Here is a 20905-nt window from a genome sequence, read left to right as displayed (position 1 = left end):
GGGCAGGTGGATCTACACAAGAGTATTTAATTCATTTTCAGTAACGACTGAGAAGTTATCAGGTACTACATATTATAGGGCCAAGTGGTTGGTACACTTAGTGTACTTGCACTCAAGGTTATTGCTGTAGTACCAGTGTACAAAGTATCTAAAACATTCTGATGTACTGCTAGGCTTACAGCAACCTCATCAAGTGGGGTCAATTAACGATATTTTAGCTCTCACCACACAGTCGTCTTTTCACAGAGAACACAGAGAAGAAATTCCCTGATCTCAAAAAAGTGTACAATCCAAATGATGGATCTGACAGAAAAGCAGGATATATTGTATAACAGGATGGGGAATGGGTGAGGAAGGACATGAGTGATTCAAATGTATTTACATAGTAACTCATTTTGGGCATGATGTCTTTATGTGGTTCAAACACAATGAAGATAAGTCATTTGTTTTAACATTTCTTGTAGGCAAAGCCATAGAATTGTGTTTTCAGGAGCAATTTGAATGAGGTGGGGGTGAAGGTTTAACAAGCTGATTGTTACAAGACATTTCTAACATGGAGGCAGCATGAAAGAAGATGCTGAGGCACCGCAGAATTATTAGTTGAGATGAGTATCAAGGTTGGAGCCACTGGTGGACATGGACTGAGTAGACACCTGAGATGAGGTCAGACACGTAGAAGGAAGGACAAGAACTTGAACTTAGAGCATACCGCAAAGGAGATCCAGTAAAGTGACTGAAAAGGTGTGGGTGTAACAAAGATGAAGCAACAGACAAGAAAGATTATTTTGGCATCAGTTTTTGGACAGATTGAAAGAAGGCAAGTTAATATCAAAAAGGCCTGAGAAGAGAAAGAGGCTACAGCAGTCAAGGCTGGAGACAACAAGAGTTTGGAATGACGATTCAACCATCATGACAGAGAAGGAGGATCACATTTTAGACAAGTTGTAAATGAAGAAGTGACAGGAGTTGGCCACAGTGGGGATGTGGAAATGTGGGGTGAGGGGCAGAGTTAACAAAACTTACTCTTGATGACAACTCAATTGCCATATTAATTATTATTTTATTATTTGAACTGCAGAAGCCCCTAAGGCCCCAGTCATGAATAAGAGCCCTATTGTGCTAGACACTGTACAACAAAAATATTATCCAATGTACATTGAGCCAATATATTGGGAAATATAACTCAGATGACACAGCAACATAAAAATCTATAGTAAGTCTGTAAAATAAATTATATAACAAACTATGTAATATAACTTGTAATAAAACCAAAATCAAATACTGGTAGCCTTCAGTGATTATAAAATATTGTTCAGAAAAGAGGAGAAACATCAGTTAGCATAGGCAGCAGTAAGAAGACTTGTTGGTATAACTGCAAAGAGGTTGGGTCCCTGGGATACATGATGTAAAGTCATTCTCCAAAAATACAGGAAAGAAATAGCAGCAAGAACTAGAAACACATTAGGACATTAAATCTAATTTAACCATCTACTATGTCTCTTTTGAGAAGGAATAGCAACATCTCTCTCTCAGGTGCCCAATGTGCCGTACTGCATTTCTTGTTCTCTGTCAAGAAAGTCAGAGTTCTTCACTGGAAGTCACCACTACTCCTGTAATATAATCTCTCATAATATTCTCAACCAGCTCCACTTGCCTTCATGTACATGTCCCTTGTATCTTTCTCCCACTAATATCTCGAAGAACCACCTTCTATGTCCTGGACCTCCCTGGATCTATGTGATGTGAAGAAACCTCCCTGTCTCCTTTCAAATCCCTCTTTAAAACCCTGTTAGCTTTCCAAAGCTAAACTTAATTTCTGTGCCAAGTTGCTTTAACAACAGAAACGTTTACATTTAAAAAAAAGGTGGGGGGGAGGACTGACACGCTGTATGCATCACAGCTCTCAGAATTTTATGTATAAATCTCATCTTTCCCTTGCCCTCCCTCCCCTTGACCAATATTCTCTCTTCCTTTGCCCTATATAATTTAGGGCCCAATCCCACAGACGCTTAGTACCAGGCATACTGCTTGCAACCCGAGTAGTCCAACTGAAGACAATGGAACTATTCTGAGTAGTGAGTAGACCCAGTAGAAAGAATCTGCATGATAAACCCCAAAGCCCATTGAAGTCATTAACTTCAACAGAGTATTTCATTGTGTTTGGATCAGGCCCTTCTTAAGGTAGGGAAGTATCCTGTGCTAGTTTAGGTTGCCAACCCTCCAGGATTTGCCTGGAGTCTCCAGGAATTAAAGATCAACCTGTAATTAAAGGTTACGTCATGTGATGAAATCTCCAGGAATACATCCAACCAAAACTGGCAACCCTAGGCTAGTTGTGTATACAACACCACACATTATTAATCACCGCACTGTATTAATCACCACACACCAACACCACACTGTATTACTCTAACTAATTTAGGTACTTATATGGCTCCCCTATCACCATAGTATCTGAGCACATCACAAGCTTTAATGTTTTATCCTCACAACAATGCTTCTGAGGTTAGAGAGTGCTATTATTCCTGTTTTACAGCTGAGGAACTGAAGCACAGAGAGGCTAAGTAACTTGCCCAAAGTCCCACAGGAAGGCTATTGTGCAGCAGGGATTTGACCCACATCTCCCCAATGCAAGCTAGGGTCTTAACCACTTGTCCGCCCTTCCTTAAATAATGATGCATGGCCCATGCTGTTAATACACTTAGAGTTACACAAGCACACAAATATGAAAGTAAACCCCTTCAGACTACACAAACACAATAATCTACAGTGATATTTGCTAAAGAATTTTTTTAAGAAGTTGAATCTGACAGCATCCATTTAATAAGACAAATAGTGAGAAGTTAATAAACTACTGAAAATTCTTTTCACTATATGAAAATTATACTTTCTATTTATTTCACTTAAAATCAGTAACTGTTCCTTTAAATTATCAACAAAACATTCTTTCTAACACATGCCTTTGTTATGTTCAGCTTCCTGGTACACAGCCAAGGTATCTGCCACTAAGCTGCAGAGTCCAGCACAGCATTAGGAAAAGAACATTTCTTTTTAAAGCACTTTAATATTAGTAAATGTTATGCATCCATATTTTCGTAGATCGGTAGCAATTTTGAGATTGCTCTATCAGAGAGCTTTTTTAGCTCGCTTCACGTTCTGGGACCATAATACTGGACACCAGCTTGCTAGTTCTTCCCTCAGGCCACCAAATAATGCACTTATGAAACTTCCATCTGCAGCAGGCAGCACAAATATAAAAACAATTAGGCCTAGGAGTTGTAAGCTCACACCGGTTACAATAAGGAATAGGCATCAAAATGAATTGCATCTATCTAGCTAATATATTCTTATAGCACCTGTAACCTGTGGTACCTAAGGGCTTCATTTTTTACAAACATTTATTCTAAATCTGATGTTTCTTTCCTTTTTATATTCAAGAGTTTTCTACTTTGAATTGTAAACAAAAAGATTTAAACTGTATTGTACTATAATGCCATATGATATTATTATACCATAATATAAACTTTAATTATAAAGAAAACATTATATTAAAAGAATATTAAAGTTGTACAGTTAAGAACTCAGAAGTTATATGTATAAAGAAGTTATCCTGTATATAGACTATAAACTTAATTCAGCTCCTTTATTCATATGCATTATATTAATCTTTATACTATTTTTCCATAAGACACGTCACATACAGTGCACTTGGCATGAATCAGGGCTGTGTAGTAAATATGGCTGTTGTTTGTAGGACCTCTGCCTAATATTTTTGGTAGAATTTGGAAGATGGGTAGTGAATGACATCTCACAATTAAAGCAGTTGAATACTAACCTAGAGAACAGGATTCTATCTCTGCTTCTGCTGCAGAGTCCCTGTGCAATAGTAGGCAAGCTAAGCTAGCAACTTACACTTTTCACATGGGGCTACTAATTGTGTGTTTCTCATTTTCTGGGTATCCAATTTGAGATACTGATTTGCTGAACACTCATAACTGTAACTGAACTGTGATATGAACAAATAAAATGCTACACATAAATAAATAATACTTAGCTCTTATATAGCACGTTTTCACCAGTAGATCTCAAATCACTTCACAATCTTTAATATACTCATCCTCACAACACCCTGTGAGGTAGGGAAGTACTACTATGCCCATTTTGCAGATGAGGAACTGAGCCACAGAGAGGCTGAGTGACTTGCCCATGGTCATGTGGGAAATCTGTAATGGAGCAGGGAACTGAAATCCAGTCTCCAAAGTCCAAGGCTAGTGCCTTAACTTATAAAATGCTAAGTTCTCTGAAGAATCAGACCCTATGCTTCTCAAATTGGGCACCCAAAATTAGTTGACACTTCTGACATTAGTGTCTCTATGCCTCAGGCCACATCTGTAAAATGGGAATAAAAATACCACTCACTGGAATGTTGTGAAAATAATTAATATTTGTAAATCACTCGTACTACAGTGATGAGCACCACAATAAAAAACACTGAGGAAATTAAATAATTCTATATTCAGAGGATGGTTTGAATCATGTGCACTAAATAAGACCTGAGACCACATATTGAACAATGAGGATAAAACAAAAATTTGAATATCTGCTCATTCAGTGAGCACTGTCCATTGTGTGGAGAGTAAAGTAGGGGTTCTGTAGAAAAAATAGTATGTGATTACGTAAATAAAGACTATCATATGTATATGCATAAGGTGGCTGAATTAATGTTGCACAGGCAACCTTAATTCTGGCATTTCCTAATTTCTGAGTGCTTGACTTTGCAACCGTAATAATGTTACTTTAGCATACTTCTTTGTGTGCAATTTCCTAGGTTTTGTAACAAAGCAAACTGAAAAAGACAGAAATTTATCACATGGAACCATATTGACAACGATATGGGTCATCAGCTAAGTTCCCTCTAAGCTGCGCGGCTGCACAGCAGGCTATCAAGTGCCATGCAGGCACTCAGGAGGGAGAGGCACCACCTCCTGTGCAGACCAGGCTGGATCCTATTTGGGGCATGTTGTCTCCATGATCAGCTGTGCTCAGGCTGGCATGTTCCCAATGCTGATCAAACAGGAAATCGGATATCAAAAATTCCCGGGGCTTTAGCAGGGGAGGGACTGTTTCCTGTGTACCTGGCTGCAGTGCAGCAGAGGTGAGAATGATCTCCAGAGCAGTCACAGATGAGCATTGTGAGATACCACCTAGAGGCCAATTAAGTCGAATTACACAATGCTGCATCTGCACTACCTCGCAGTCTATCCATGAAAATCGAATTAAGCGCTGTGCCTCTTGCAGAGGTGGATTACCGGCAGAAGTCGACATTAAAGGCAACACAGGTCAGCGTAAAGGACCCGGTAGCGTAAACACATACACTATGTGGCTCTGGGAAGAAGGATAAAGGAGTTTGAGCCGCAAGTGGTGTTCTCGTCCATCCTCCACAGGGAAGGAAAAGGCCTGGGTACAGACCGTCGAATCATGGAAGTCGACGAATGGCTACACAGGTGGTGTCGGAGAGAAGGCTTTGGATTCTTTGACCATGGGATGGTGTTCCAAGAAGGAGGAGTGCTAGGCAGAGACAGGCTCCACCTAACCAAGAGAGGGAAGAGCATCTTCGCAAGCAGGCTGGCTAACCTAGTGAGGAGGGCTTTAAACTAGGTTCACCGGGGGAAGGAGACCAAAGCCCTGAGGTAAATGGGGACGTGGGATACTGGGAGGAAGCACAAGCAGGAGAGTGCGAGAGGGGAGGGCTCCTGCCTCATACTAAGAAAGCAGGACAAACAGCAAGTTATACACAAATGCATGAAGCCTGGGAAACAAGCAGGGAGAACTGGAAGTCCTGGCACAGTCAAGGAATTATGATGTGATTGGAATAACAGAGACTTGGTGGGATAACTCACATGACTGGAGTACTGTCATGGATGGATATAAACTGTTCAGGAAGGACAGGCAGGGCAGAAAAGGTGGGGGAGTTGCATTGTATGTAAGAGAGCAGTATGACTGCTCAGAGCTCCGGTATGAAACTGCAGAAAAACCTGAGAGTCTGGATTAAGTTTAGAAGTGTGAGCAACAAGGGTGATGTCGTGGTGGGAGTCTGCTATAGACCACCAGACCAGGGGGATGAGGTGGACGAGGCTTTCTTCCAGCAACTAACGGAAGTTACTAGATCGCAGGCCCTGGTTCTAATGGGAGACTTCAATCACCCTGATATTGGCTGGGAGAGCAATACAGCAGGGCGCAGACAATCCAGGAAGTTTTTGGAAAGTGTAGGGGACAATTTCCTGGTGCAAGTGCTGGAGGAACCAACTAGGGGCAGAGCTCTTCTTGACCTGCTGCTCACAAACCGGGAAGAATTAGTAGGGGAAGCAAAAGTGGATGGGAACCTGGGAGACAGTGACCCAGGAACCTGACACAAGGAAGAAAAGAGAGCAGCAGAATATGGACCCTAGACTTCAGAAATGCAGACTTTGACAACCTCAGGGAACTGATGGGCAGGATCCCCTGGGAGAACAACATCTGGGGGAAAGGAGTCCAGGAGAATACAGAGCTGGCTGTATTTTAAAGAATCCTGATTGAGGTTACAGGGACAAACCATCCCAATGTGTAGAAAGAATAGTAAATATGGAAGGCAACCAGCTTGGCTTAACAGTGAAATCCTTGCTGATCTTAAACACAAAAAAGAAGCTTACAAGAAGTGGAAGACTCAACAAATGACCACGGAAGAGTATAAAAATATTACTCAGTCATGCAGGAGTGAAATCAGGAAGGCCAAATCACACCTGGAGTTGCAGCTAGCAAGAGATGTTAAGAGTAACAAGAAGAGTTTCTTCAGATATGTTAGCAACAAGAAAGTCAAGGAAAGTGTGGGCCCCTTACTAAATGAGGGAGGCAACCGAGTGACAGAGGATGTGGAAAAAGCTAATGTACTCAATGCTTTTTTTTGCCTCTGACTTCACGAACAAGGTCAGCTCCCAGTCTACTGCACTGGGCAGCACAGCATGGGGAGGAGGTGACCAGCCCTCTGTGCAGAAAGAAGTGGGACTATTTAGAAAAGCTTGACGGAGCACAAGTCCATGGGGCCAGATGCGCTGCATCCGAGAGTGCAAAAGGAGTTGGCAGATGTGATTGCAGAGCCATTGGCCATTATCTTTGAAAACTCATGGTGATCGGGGGAGGTCCCAGATGACTGGAAAAAGGCTAATGTAGTGCCCATCTTTAAAAAAGGGAAGAAGGAGGATCCTGAGAACTACAGGCCAGTCAGCCTCACCTCAGTCCCTGGAAAAATCGTGGAGCAGGTCCTCAAGGAATCAATTCTGAAGCACTTAGAGGAGAGGAAAGTGATCAGGAACAGTCAGCATGGATTCATCAAGGGCAAGTCATGCCTGACTAATCTCATTGCCTTCTATGACGAGATAACTGACTCTGTGGATGAGGGAAAAGCAGTGGACGTGTTATTCCTTGACTTTAGCAAAGCTTTTGATATGGTCTCCACAGTATTCTTGCCAGCAAGTTAAAGAAGTATGGGCTGGATGAATGGACTATAAGGTGGATAGAAAGCTGGCTAGATTGTCGGACTCAATGGGTAGTGATCAGTGGCTCCATTCTAGTTGGCAGCCGGTATCAAGTGGAGTGCCCCAAGGATCGGTCCTCGGGTCGGTTTTGTTCAATATCTTCATTAATGATCTGGAGCATGACGTGGATTGCACCCTCAGCAACTTTGCAGATGATACTAAACTGGGAGGAGAGGTAGATACGCTGGAGCGTAGGGATAAGATACAGAGGGACCTAGACAAATTAGAGGATTGGGCCAAAAGAAATCTGATGAGGTTCAACAAGGACAAGTGCAGAGTCCTGCACTTAGGACGGAAGAATCCAATGCACCGCTACAGACTAGGGACCGAATGGTAGGCAGCAGTTCGGCAGAAAAGGACCTAGGGGTTACAGTGGACGAGAAGCTAGATATGAGTCAACAGTGTGCCGTTGTTGCCAAGAAGGCCAAGGACATTTTGGGATGTATAAGTAGGGGCATTGCCAGCAGATCGAGGGACGTGATCATTCCCCTCTATTCGACATTGGTGAGGCCTCATCTGGAGTACTGTGTCCAGTTTTGGGCCCCACACTACAAGAAGGATGTAGAAAAATTGGAAAACATCCAGCGGAGGGCAACAAAAATGATTAGGGGACTGGAACACATGACTTATGAAGAGAGGCTGAGGGAACTGGGATTATTTAGTCTGCAGAAGAGAAGAATGAGGGGGGGATTTGATAGCTGCTTTCAACTACCTGAAAGGGGGTTCCAAAGAGGATGGATCTAGACTGTTCTCAGTGGTAGCGGATGACAGAACAAGGAGTAATGGTCTCAAGTTGTGGTGGAGGTGGTTTAGGTTGGATATTAGGAAAAACTTTTTCACTCGTAGGGTGGTGAAGCACTGGAATGTGTTACCTAGGGAGGTGGTGGAATCTCCCTCCTTAGAAGTTTTTAAGGTCAGACTTGACAAAGCCCTGGCTGCGATGATTTAGTTGGGGATTGGTCCTGCTTTGAGCAGGGGGTTGGACTAGATGACCTTCTGAGGTCCCTTCCAACCCTAGTATTCTATGATTCTATGATTAACAGGTCAACTTAAGATGGCTTCTTTCAACCTAACTCTGTAGTGTAGACCAGGCCTTAGAAAAAAGCTAATTTGGGTCAGACACAGTCCACGTTCCATCTTGTTCCCATGGGCAGTAACAGGGAATTAGAGGAGGACCACAGCTGTTCCAAACTTTATGCTCTTGCATAGGAGCACAAGGAGGCACAGGGCACATGCATGGCCCTGACAAGCACAGCTATTTAAAGATTCCAAGCTCATGCACAGGAGATGCATGTGTATCTACACTGGGATCCACACTAACACATTCTCAAAGAACTCTTGAATTCAGAATTGTCAGTTTAAAAAAAAAAGATTTGCACCACGGTTCAGAAAGTTCCAAATCAATCAATAGTGATTTCAGCACATCTGGCTAGCTGCTGAAAAGGCAAAGAAATTGGTAAAAGTTCACCAGTATTTAAGGGCTAATAAAAAAATTGGTAGGGTCTAACTAGCTAGTAGACCAGGAACTTGTTTATTGTGTTCTTGTGTTTTATTAAGAGAATTGTAAGCTTTTTATTTTGAACAATCTGTACCTTATGTTTGAGAAATAGATGTAATTAGGGAGTGAAATCTCAGAATATGTGTTTTGTGTTCATTTTATAAAACTTTTCTGTTTTTTTTAAGCTCAAGGACACTGTCACTATCACCACTTTGTGTAGTAAACATCTTTGTGTTGTGTTGTTATTGCCTCTACATTTATTGCAAATAATCTGATCTCTGCCACTTCTTGACACCTGTAGTTTATCCTTATGCCTTGGTTTTCAGTTTTAATTTGATGCATCTTCATTCTTTCACTGACTGGTATTTCTCAGTTTTGTTTGAGAAGTAGTTTTCACTAGCTCTGCAAATATGACTTTGCCAATTGACATTCTTGTGTGGGATCAAAATATTTTTGAATGACATTGTCCAGTCATTTGCTTTCCTCTTTATGTTCCCATCAGACATATTGTAAATAGTCAAAGGCCCTGGGTCTACCACATGCAGCAGTGTGAAAAATTTCACCCTCTCTGATTTTGCTGAAACACCACTTGCCTCAAGGAAACCATGGAAGTGGTACAGGCATTTTCTCCAGTACTCGGCTATGTTCCTTTCTAGACTGAGGCATTGAGGTAGTGTCATTTGCTCTACTTTAGTTTTCCTCTGAGTGTGACATGATCAGAGTTGCCACTAACAGACAGATTGTGCATTCCTGGCCCTAGTCACTTGACATGGATTAGAGTTACTAAAGGTTAATATCCCCATCACATGACAGGGGTCAGTATCCTCTGATTCCCCCACTTATTATCATTACACATATGAATTCTATTAATTTTGAAAAGGGAAACAATTTAGAAATTAATGAGTTCTACTAATTAATTTATTTAGACTCATTTCTGGGACACATAGCTCCACTAGTGTTGTATATTAGCAGGTAGCCTGATTTGTAATGATACAAAGCAGACGCACTGATTTTAAAGTGTGAAAAATGAGCATTTAAAGATAAAATTTAACATTTCTGTTATATTAAACACTTGTGGATATAGCTGTGGCTTTTCCTAGTCATTCTCCCATCATATAAAAATATGCAAAATTCTAAACAAACAGATATATTCTCAGGTAAAAATAAATGAAGAGTCTGCACTTTTCTGCTTGGTTCAATCAATAGTGAGATCACATAAATTACATTTTTCTATTTTTATACTGCCTGTTGCCTGACGGCCAGGTGGCATCCTGTAAGTTCACTTTTCAATTCTACATGAAGAGCCACAGGCAATCTCTCGTAATGTAACTTGCATTAAAAGGACAGCAGTGTCAGCAATTAATTTTTAGACTGCTACTTGCAATGTATAAATTTACACTGATGTATTTTGTGAACTAATGCCCACAGTCTAGACTGTTATACGACACTCACTGCCATGACATCTGGGGATACATCAAGGACCTCATCCTGCAAACCCTTACTCATGTAAGAATCCCTACTCACTCAAAAAGTCCCGGTGGGCCCTTAATGCTTGTGAGGAACATAAGTCGCCACAACAGAACTAATATCAGTGAGAGATTTTTGGGTTGTTTTTTTTAAATAAGAACTCCTCCTTTGGCAAAGCAAATAAATTAAAAGAAAAAATAAATTGTAAATTTAATTTTCCATCCCAAGAATATTTTCATTCCAATAACATCACCACTAACACTCTACATTTGTTGGTACAAATGAATCACTGCCATTTCAATGGACAATTGACAATCAGAGGCCAAATTAACCTACTCTTTTTAAATAAAGCAGGACATTTCTAGTATGTGGGCAACACTACCTGGACTATGCTTTGGACCATCCCAGGAAACTATCCTGGCAAATTTCAGAGTAGCAGCCATGTTAGTCTGTATTCGCAAAAAGACAAGAAGTACTTGTGGCACCTTAGAGACTAACCAATTTATTTGAGCATAAGCTTTTGTGAGCTACAGCTCACTTCATCGGATGCATAAAGTGGAAAGTACAGTGAGGAGATTTTATATATACACACAGACCATGAAAAAATATACATTGTAAGGAAAGTGATCACTTAAGATGAGCTAAAAAGACTTAAGAATCATGGACAATATTATACCTGAAAAGGCAATTGATTATGATAGTCTCTTCTGAACACAGAATCACTGTATGATTTTATATTGTATTACTTAAAAAAATTAAATGAGCATGGTCTGATGGCATGTGTCTCTTTCATTATTTCAGTAACTGTATTTAAAATAAAGAGGTTTCACATATCATATCATTTCTCTGCCCTTTATAAATAGAAGTACAGCAAAACTAAATAAATATAGAGCTACAGGCAACAGTAAAAATTCAAATAATTGGATTTTGTTAATCTGAGGGGACACAGACTTAGTACTACATTTAATTTTGTTAAGTGGGAGGAAGATTATTTCAGACAAGGTACAAGGCAAGAATCATCCCACTTTTCTTAAATCATATAGTAAAGCTAAAAGCTTAAAATATTCTAAGACTCTATTTTTTTCAATCATATAAAACTATATTTTAAATGTTGAGCTTAATCCATATACAGTTATAAAACAAACTGTAATTATATAGGCATTGGCCCAATATAGACTATTTAGAATAACTTTTATTCAACTATCCATACTTCCATAAAGCCCTTTTTCTCTAAATTGAATGAGTTCACTGGACCACAGGTTCTATTCTCTAATGAGGCATTGAAGAATGGTTGTGTTTCATTTTAATTGTAAAGAGATTAATCACTTACAGATATTAAGTAATTTTTCTTTAATGACCTTCTGAAACACAAAGATATTTTCTCTCAAAACCACAGTCATAGTGAAGTATTGGCATGCCAGGAGCTCCACCTGTTTCTGGTTTATGGCTTGTGGTTCTATTAGGGGTGGGAAAGACACATTTTAATTTGAATCAGACTTTAAACTTTTCAGTGTATAATATTTTCACTTTCAGATTGGTGGCTTACAAACTAAGCTATTTCTATATTATCATGTTTTAAATAAACCTGTTTTAAAATTAATTTAAAATAGGATTTAACAGATGGCGATGACTCTCATATGCAGAAGTTATTTATCAAAAAGCTCTTCTAAAATTCAAAGTTTTGAGTTCAAAATACATTGGGGAAAATTAAAAGCTCCATAAAAGGTCATTAACTATAAAAACAACTGAATGTCCGTTTATTCATGGATTATATAATTTCTTTAATATTGAATCAGAAACTACACTTTTAAAATAAATCTTTTTGAAACAGGATGAAAAATATTTTTAAAAAGTCCTCCCACTGCTATCACTAGGCAAGAGCCATAAAAATTGCATACACTATATCAGAATTATTAAAACAGTGCCACAAGTCTCTAATACATTATTATAAAAAGTGGAGCATTAAACTGAAGGCATTCAGTATACTCTAGAAATTGTACAGTAGTTACTGTCCTTGTGTAATAATCCTCTGAGACAGATTGGTGGAAGAGCCTAACAGCACTAGTAGTGGTTAAAAATGTGGAATCTTTATCTGCTTGTGTTTGATGGGGATCAGGGAGTGTGCACATCTGCACATAAACATATTTGCTGGCTGAAATTCACCAACACTGATATTTTCCTTGCTGAAATGTAAAAACTTAACTCCAAAGATCTTATCTGATACATGACATTACAAGCAAGACTATCAATTCAGTTTCTAAATGAAAAGGATATGTAAAATAACTAAAAAAAAATGAAACAAATGTTTTTTCTTTTGCATGCATCTTCTATAATCCACAGCGGTAGAACTGATAGAAAACAAATTCTTTTGTCAAATGTACATTACAACTTCATCTTTCATTGACTGAATGATAAATGTTTTAATCAGCAAGTTTTGCAAACCACATGAGGTGCTGCAGCCCCACAAATGCATATTTCCAATGCTATTGAACATACTTTCAACTATTTCAGTGGAATATCCCGTGAAATAACTTAAATAGAAATATTTTCCTCAGTAGCAAAATAGTATCTTTAAAAAGGCTCCCACTTATATATTGTACTACAACCTGCTTGAAACAATCCAAAATTTTTACTTGTTTTGATGTCTCACTATTTTTGTCATGACATCTCATACTCCAATTTCTTTCTTTCATTGTCTACTGCCGTTACCCACCTGCTTTAACCCTAAATCACCTAGTAAGATAAAATCTAAATAGACAAACCAAAGCATAAGTGCAAGCTGTAATAAATGAATTATGGATTAAAAAACTGTCCCCACACCTCACACTGTCTAATTTAGGATACTGTATAACACCTATCATTGTAGTATCTAAGCTTCCCAGGTAAACTAAGTGTGTAAGGTAAGCTCCCTTGTCTTGAAGGAGGTGATGTTTTTTAAAATCTTCTCTTCTCCCCCTTCTGGAGAGCAAGGCTCTGCCTGGGAAATAATTCTTTTTAAATCACCCAACAACATTTTATCTGCTCATGGAAGCAACAAATACTTCTAGTGAAGCTAGCCTTGCACAGGTGGAAGTGAAAGTGTAAATGCTGAACCTTCATTATCATCTGTTACAAATAACTTTATACTCCTATTTTATGAAAACAGAGAGCTCATATTTTTCAGTTGTATTATTTTCCCTTCTAATAGGATGGGTGCATCAAGGTAGGTGCTTCAAGAAAGAAAAGGAAAGCAGAAGCATAGTACTGGTTTAATGTGTTTTCAAATACTTTTTTGTTTTGTTTCACACTGAAAAATATAACTGTAGTTCTTAGAAAATACACTAGGGTTGCCAATCCTCCAGGATTGGTCTGGAGTCTCCCAGAATCAGCATCAATCTCCCAGTGACTATTGAAAGCAATCTGGGAGATTTTAATAGGATATTTTAAGAAAATGACAGTATGTCATGTTGGGGGAAAAATCTAGTGGAATAGCTTCAAAGTTGGCAACCCTAAAACACACACATTTTTGTCTGTATGGATACTTATCACATTTGGAAGAGAATTAAAATGATTTTAAGGAGGTACTGAGAATAAAGTGATATTATAGGGTTCCATATTTATTACTTTCAATAACTCCATATCAGCTTTGTTCATTTTTCAGGCTAAAGGAGAATTTTTCTAACTGCCAGCCTTGCAAACTCAAACCAGGATCTGAAAACTGTAACTGTATTCTTTCTCCCTCTCAAATCTTCAACAAACATATTTTCTGGCAAAACTTAGCAATTTAGTTGATGTTTAAAGCAGGATAGAATCCAGCTTGATCTCCTACAATTCTGTTGTGCTAAATGCATTTTTAAAAAGTGTCTTATTTCTGTCAGTAAAATAAGCATGACTTAAAGACACCCAAAGAGCAGATACATAAAAGGTGCTGTTTTCACATACTTTTTTTAGTCTAACTGCACTTTAAAAACACTAGTTATAGAAACATAAGGCAGTAAACCCATGAAAAGATTGGGGTGGAGAGTCCTAGAAGACTGACATTAAGGAATAAATACATGTTCATTTGAACCAGGGATTCCCATACACTTCAATTACTCACCCTGACAAGATTATACATCAAAGAAGCAATCAAAAGAGTTCTATTAGTCATCCCAACGTGCATATGTTAATTTGCATAACTAGGTATATTTTTACCTATAGATGTTGGATGAGTTAGATAAGCATGAAAATATCAATGCCAAAAGGACTATTAATAAATGGAAAGTTAAGACAAGGCAGCAAAAGAGGAGATACTTTCTGAATTTAGCTCTAACACATATATCAATCTAAACAAAGTAAATGGACTAGAAGATTTTCATAAGCTGAGAAAGGTTTATTCCTCTTTCAAAACAAATGCCTGAGTTCACCTGGCACCTTCCTCTTTGGAAGTAACCAAACTTCTCCAAACCAGTTTGACACCTGTTGATATCTTCTGTGAAGCACAGATGAATCAGCACATGCTACATGCAAGTTTAATGCACAGGACTTCAGCAAAGCAGTGAATAAAAGGACACCAGAGTTTCACATTAGGTGCCTTATCCTAAAATAGAGGAGGCCTAGAGTAGAATATCTGATTCATTACTATGTAGCATAAATGCAGTGTCCTCTTATTCATTGTTTTGAAAGATGTATGTGATATTCAACAATATGCCAAAAAAACAAAAACCCAACACCCCCTGGCTTAAGAAGTGTCCACTTTAGGGACCAGATCCTGCAACTCTTACCATACATGAGCTGTCCTCCACTCTCACTGCAGTCTCTGTGTTTTGTTGCATGAGTAAGGAAATGCAGGACTGGACTCTAAAGTTTCATGATTTAGTTTCCATTACAATTTTGTTCAGCGTTAAAAATATTAGACAAATATTGGTCTGATTTACTCTCCTTTACAACCCCCTTCCTCTGGGGATTGCCCCGTAAGTACATCATAGTATAAATTGACTATGTCCACTTTTTCCTGGTCCTTCCACTAGCTTCTTAGAATAGGTTTCACTATAGCGGGGTTTAAAATGGCTCAAAGAACTGCAGGTTTTGCCATTGCCCCAAAATGGAATCTGATTAGTTTTAAGGCTCATACACATTGTTGCCACACATTTGTCCCAGAATTCTTTATCTGTTTAGGCTGGCTCTATTGGGTATGTAGTTATCTCCCAGAGGAGCCCGGCCTGTAATTGCTCAATAGTGGAAAGTCATTAGTTCATGACATTTTAATACTCAGGCACCTTGTATAAAGCATGGAAGTGCAACTACTGGGAAGATGGGCCAGCTAAAAGACCGGGGACATATCTCTGCCCTAGTTTATATGGACAATGAGAACATTCAGAGTTACATTAGGGTCATTTAAAAAAAGGGTTTGGAAGGGATAAACCCCCATGCTTCAGGGCACAAGGCAAGATCTCTTGCCTCTTCCTCTTGAAGCAGCCACTGTCCGAGGGAGGACACTGGAATGGATGGACCCACGGGTTGGACCCGAGGTGGCAGTTCCTGTGCTCCTAGTTTTTTCCTACCGCGTGCAGCCCTTCTCAGGGTAGTTACAAGGCATACGCGTTTTCACTTCGAGCTGAACCGCTACTTTCGATTCCTTTAGTGACCCCCTCCACACACCTAGACGGACTGAAAGGGCAGCGGGTGCTCCCGGTCCATGTTAGAGCCCCGAAGGAGATAGCTGGGGGACTGCCGCTGGATGAGGGAGGCTGGGGGGGGGGGTGATGACCCCGCGGGAGGGATGAGCCTATAATGAGGGCGGGGGGCTGACCCCACCAAAGAGAAGCCCCGTGTCTATGAGAAGCGCGGGGGGTCCGGTACCTGCTTGTCCAGCGCGGTGTCCTTGGCGCTGCCGGCGGAGGCGCCCTTGGGGGCCGGGGCCCGCTCGCAGTTGCAGCCCTCCAGCATGTACATGCCGGCGGGCCGGGCGCTCTGCTCGCTCTCGAAGTAGAAGAGCACGTTCTGGTAGAGCGCGAACCACTTCTCGTGCCAGCGGCTGGTCTCCGCCGTCTTCTTGCTCAGGTAGCCGCGCTTGGTGCCCTCCTTGCGGGCCAGCAGGGCCAGGTACAGGGCGTGCCCCTCGTTGTAGCGCACGCTCTTCTGCATGGTGCCTGGGCAGCGGGCCGGCCTCCTCCTCCTCCTCACTGCCCGCCCGCCCTGCCCTGCCCTGCATACGGCAACTGCTGCCGGGCGCTCACAGCCCCGCCGAGCCGCGACGGTGCCTCATGGGCTCTGCCTGCACCGAGGGCCAGCTGCCGGCCGCGGCGCTCCGCCCGCCCGGCTGGGGGCTGCTCTCGGAGGAGGCGGGACCGGCGCTGAGCCCCTCCGGCAGGACGCGCTGGAGGGTCCCGGGGCTGCTCTCCCGCCTGCGCCGCGGCTGCTCCCTCCTGGGCTGGGGGTGGGAAAGTCGGGCTGGTGCTGTCCTCGCGGGCTTGGTGCTGCTGCTTCCCTCTGGGCTGCTCTTCCGGGGCTGCTGCTCTGAGGGGCTGCTGCCGCTGCCGCCCCGCGCTAACCCTCAGGCACCGGGCGAAGCATCCCGAGCTGCCAGGCCGACGCGCGGTCGCTCCTCTCCCTGCCTACCCATGGCCAAAAAAGTTGCGCACGGAGCCCGAGCTGCTCCCACTGCGGGGAGAGACGCGCCGCGGCCGCGAGGATCCCCCAGCAAACTCCGCCGGGAGCCAGAAAGGGAAACGTCACGTGGGAGATCAGCTGTAATCGGCTTTGAGCCCAATTTAAAGAGCAAAGTCGTCGCCGCAGCGTTCTATCCCTCCCTCTGTGTGCGAGGATCTGCCTCCTCCCTGTCTGCCTCCTCTGAGGGTTTATCTCCATCCAGCCGATCTGGCTGAGGGGGAGAATTACAGGAAAGCCGGAGGGAGAGGGAGAGGGAGAGAGACAGATTTCCACAGCGCTAGGGGGAAGGAGCAATAATGGGCAGGTTGCTGCAGTATGTCATTTTCCTCCCCTACCTGTATTTGTATCTAAACTCTATCAGGCAAACTGCCTCATACTTACTGGTGGTCGCATTTGGTCATGGATTTCTCCCATTTCCTTTGCATGGGATTAAAGGGGCGTATCAGGAAAACGAGAATGAAATGTTTGTACGCCTATAGAAAACTCTCAGGCCCTTGGCTTTATTATTATTACTACAATTCCTTTTGAGGGAATTTTTCGCCATAGCATAATACTTATGACTTTAATAACTATGTGCAGAAGCTGCTGTGATTTTTAAAAGTCTGTTAGCGTTTTTAAAAGAAATCTTTAATAGCACAAGATACAGATTAGCAAATCATTATTAAAAAGTGAATATTACACGCATGTAGACTAAGTAGGGTTTAAAAAAACATCAGTGACACCTTCAAAAATCAATATTACCAGATATCAGTTTAAAACTTTGCAGACATCTTTCTTGCAAGAAAAAATGTGGTTTTTTTTAAATGTACTCTTTTTCCAGATAGCCCTGTTTTAAACAAATATAAAGGACTCAGAATGTATAGCGTGCTTTATATCAGAATCCAGTCTACTATACAAATGAACCACTCAAAAGCTTTAGCTCAAATTACCACCATTTAGTTTTAAGGATATTTTTAATGAGCATATTTGCAGTGTCATATATAAATGCAAACCTTGTCCCCTACAAACCTCTACAAATGAGATGCTAGGTCCCAATCCTGCAAAAAGCACAATTTATTTTACATTTAGCTCAATAGGACTAACTACCTGCATAGGTTTTAAGCGATCAGGGCAAGTGGATGCATGTAACTATTAAAAAAATAAGCATACATAAAGGAAGCAGTTTTTCCTGACATATATCATTATTACATAATTCCTAACAGCAATTTAAACTGTATTAATAGGACTACTTCCACCAACTAAAAGAATTCAGGGTTCACCAAATGCTTTATACATTCCCATTTATTGGGCTTGATTCTGTATTCCTTATACAACCAAACCGGACGTTAGAGGAAGTTTGGGGGTGTGCTAGAACTGTGAGATTGGAATCCTTATCTTATGTATCTGCCACAATTTTAAGGGATACTGTTAACTTCAATCTTTCCAGCTTTTTAAAAAAGGAGTTTAAAGTAGTTTTATATCCTACACTTACCTGATCCCTCCTGCCAATTTTTGTGATGTTATAGCCACATTTCAATTTTTTTAAATGTTTTTCTCTCCATTCCTTTTGACCAAAAGAATCACACAGACAAAAGGGGAAACTGACTTTCTCATTGACTGTGTGGGTGAAGTAGTGAAGATGAGAATATACAATGTGCTGTCCAATGGACAAAAACCAGAAAACATTTTTCTCTAATCTTTTCAGCTATCGTAATCTTAGATGTTGTCTATGAAAACAGTTGGTGAAACCTCTTCACACAGAATGTAATTTTTAAGGCCTTGATCCTGCAAATACTTGCAAGTAAACCCACTGAAGTTGACAGTGTCCCTTTAAACTGTGGCATTGTAGATATATAATAAGGGCTTCAAATTCTGCATTTCTAGCATCTCCCAAAACTTCCACTGAAGTCAGGTATGGTTGTGCAAGGACCATAGGTCAATGGGACTACGCCTATACATGAAATAGCTCACATGCATTTGTCTGCAGGATTGAGGACTTAGTTGATAGTGTCCCTTTAATTTAGGCCCACCATTTCAGATCTTTGTTATCCAGCACAGTATTCAATGACTGCGTGAAAACTGATAGAATATCATTTCTTGGTGTAAATAATAGCCAAAACAGTAAAACTTAGGGTTTAATAGATACTATCAAGTAAGGTGAGTATGTAGGTTGTAATGTGATATCATTTTCAAATATCTGATTATGGCTAGTGCTTTCCAAAACTAATGCAGTTCATTATCACATTTCATGACCAAATGTTACAGTTACACCCCATCATTCCTAACATAAGGTATAATTTTTAGGCCCAGTTCATGCACTGTATACAGTAATAAACCCCTTTGCATGAGTGTGAACTTCATAACACAGTTTCTCAGACCAAGAGACTATAGGTATGTAGTGCCAAAATTATACCCATTCAGCAGTTATTTTAACTACCAAATCTAGAGACTAGTTGATAGTTTGAATTATTACATGATTGTGATATAGGTACATGTACATTTCCCAAAACTAGAAAAATTGGACACTTTATTGTCAATATAGCAATCAACGGGAGTTGCAATAAGGAACGTATGATGCTGTTCATCAAATTGACGGTGTATAACAATAAGTGATGGTTACACTGTTCCAAAGTTCTATTTTATTATATTAAATATGAATAACTTCTCAATAATTCTACTTTCCTTATTTCTGTGGTGTCATCATTCTTATAAAAGCACATCCAAGTTTTTATCTTTTTTGTATCTAAATAAATATTTTTTTAAACTTCTCTTTTACCAATTATAAATAAGTGGTTCTTTACCAACAAACCATGGGCCACATTCAGAAGTGTGTAAGAGTAAGTTACAGATCCAAAAGCAGATGTAAATGGGTTTAAAGGTGGTCAGTCAGTGTATCTTACAGGCTGAAGAGCCAGAATAAAGTGCACATTAAATTAGGTAGTAGTGGCTCTACTTTAACTTTCATTAGCTTTTCCTGCTACACTGCTCTTTGCTGGCTCCTCAGGGAGTAAATTCCACCAACTTCTACTTTTGGACTCCTGAGAATCTACATCACTTTACACATCATCTCTAGTTTAGTCCCCTATATTTCCTAAATGTTGTGTCAGAAAGTTTGCCAATTAAGTGGACATATAACTGGCTGAACATTCTCAGATTGTTTTAAAATTTGATTATGAATAGTCATATTATAGTGACGCCTACAAGCACCAGCTGAGATCATGGCGCTATTGCACTAAGCACTACACAAACAAATAGTAAAAGATAGTCCCTGTCCCAAAAAGCTTTGTACAAAATTTATCACAGACTTGTAAAAAGAGTGAACATAAGAGCACAGATTGTCACACCATTTAAGACAGACAGAGGGTGAGAAGGGAAACACACAGAGGTGAAGTGACTTGCCTGAGCATTACACATAATGCAAGCAAAATACACTTTTATGAGAAGTACCTTCATCTTTTAAAGACAGCATCAGATAGCATGCGTCCTCCTGCCTCCCTCGCTCTCTGTTTATATATAGTTCTGAAATGCTAACCTGGAACAAGAACATTTCTTATTGGATACAAAAACAACCCAGCCAGTAATAAATCTCACCTGTACCAGCTCTTACATTACTGAACAAATTAGTCCATTTTGAGTAGATTGAATTGGACCCCGGCAATTTAATTTTTTTTAAAGGGGTGGGGGGGGATAAGCAAGTGTAATACTACTGAAGAGACCAGCTTTATAAATGACAGAACTGGCAACAGAACAGCTGAATATT

At 40.4% G+C, this 20905-nt stretch overlaps 1 protein-coding gene across 2 annotated transcripts in view; it reads right to left on the bottom strand.

Annotated features, from left to right (window-relative positions):
• Positions 1 to 17293, bottom strand: part of RASGRF2 (Ras protein specific guanine nucleotide releasing factor 2) — a 221713-nt gene extending 204420 nt beyond the window's left edge. For both annotated transcript variants that reach the window (XM_074952797.1, XM_074952798.1), the window contains exon 1: positions 16357 to 17293. In XM_074952797.1, coding sequence (XP_074808898.1) covers positions 16357 to 16641 — 285 coding nt within the window. In that variant the 5' untranslated portion in view covers positions 16642 to 17293. The remainder of the gene's footprint in view (positions 1 to 16356) is intronic.
• Between the last annotated feature and the right edge of the window lie 3612 nt (positions 17294 to 20905).

The sequence above is a fragment of the Natator depressus genome, chromosome 5 (genome assembly GCF_965152275.1).
Source record: "Natator depressus isolate rNatDep1 chromosome 5, rNatDep2.hap1, whole genome shotgun sequence".
NCBI lineage: Eukaryota > Metazoa > Chordata > Testudines > Cheloniidae > Natator > Natator depressus.
This window is presented reverse-complemented; position numbering and strand designations above follow the sequence as displayed.